General features: G+C 33.0%; 1 protein-coding gene across 1 annotated transcript; it reads left to right on the top strand.

Annotated features, from left to right (window-relative positions):
- Positions 1 to 361: 361 nt before the first annotated feature.
- Positions 362 to 838, top strand: LOC140981670 (zinc finger BED domain-containing protein DAYSLEEPER-like). The gene has a single exon (XM_073448088.1). It carries the CDS (start codon positions 362 to 364, stop codon positions 836 to 838), a length of 477 nt encoding a protein of 158 aa, XP_073304189.1.
- Positions 839 to 1041: the final 203 nt, after the last annotated feature.

The raw sequence follows: 1041 nt of genomic DNA, 5'->3' as shown, positions 1-1041 counted from the left end.
AATCATGGCTAGGTACTGAATTTTAATTGAAACATTCACAGTTGTATTTTTTTGAAATTTACCTTTATAATAATTCATTTAATATATTTACAAATAATAATTATTAATTAATCCGAAAATGACAATTCGCCTAATTATTTATAGAATAAGTCTTAGATATGTCAATGGGTCCGGGTAAAGCAATTGACCCGTCCCGTTTGGGACGGGTTTGGGCATACTAAATGGGTCATGGGGTGGGTCTCGGGTCCAATTTTTCAGACCCATCTGGGTATGGGCGGGTCATGGGTTATATAATACGCGTCCCATATATGTGGATATAAATGATAAATTTGATAAATATTGGGATAATTGTCATATTATGATGGGGGTTGCTACTGTATTGGATCCTAGATATAAGATGAAGCTTGTTGAATTTTATTTTCCCCTAATTTATGATGAAATATCACAATCTAAAATTGATGAAGTTCGACAAGATTGTTGTGATTTATTGGTAGGTTACCAATCCAAGACAAAAAAATCATTGGAAAATAGTGGTGGTTCAGGGATTGATGAGACTTCGTTTGTTTCTAATATTGATGCATCTGATATTAATATTTTAGATATGTATGATAAATTTGTGGCTTCAAGTTCAAGCCAAGCTGCGTCAAAATCCCTAACCAAGTTGGATATGTATTTGGAAGAAATTGTCTTGCCACGAACTCAACATTTTGATATTCTTAGTTGGTGGAAGCCGAATGAGGTCAAATATCCAAATTTACAGAAAATGGCAAAAGATATTTTAGATATTCCTGTGTCAACTGTTGCATCTGAATCTACTTTTGCAATAGTGGAAGAATAGTTGGTCCTCATCGTAGTAGGCTTAATCCAACGACTTTGGAGGCATTGATGTGCTCACGAGATGGTTGTGAGGTGAGGTGGAATGTTATTTTGTTATTGTACTTTCATTTTAATTTTGTTACTGTACTTTTTCTCTTTAAATTACATTTTTAACGGTTTTAAATTACAGTTTTATACTTTCAATGTACTTTCTCTTTAATTTTG

This window comes from Primulina huaijiensis, chromosome 7 (assembly GCF_012295235.1).
Source record: "Primulina huaijiensis isolate GDHJ02 chromosome 7, ASM1229523v2, whole genome shotgun sequence".
Taxonomy (NCBI): domain Eukaryota; kingdom Viridiplantae; phylum Streptophyta; class Magnoliopsida; order Lamiales; family Gesneriaceae; genus Primulina; species Primulina huaijiensis.
Note: the sequence above shows the minus strand (reverse complement) of the source record. Positions and strands in the feature narration are given on the sequence as shown.

Excerpts from the sequence above, each read along its gene's own strand:
- LOC140981670 (XM_073448088.1), top strand. The coding sequence starts at position 362 with ATGGGGGTTGCTACTGTATTGGATCCTAGATATAAGATGAAGCTTGTT.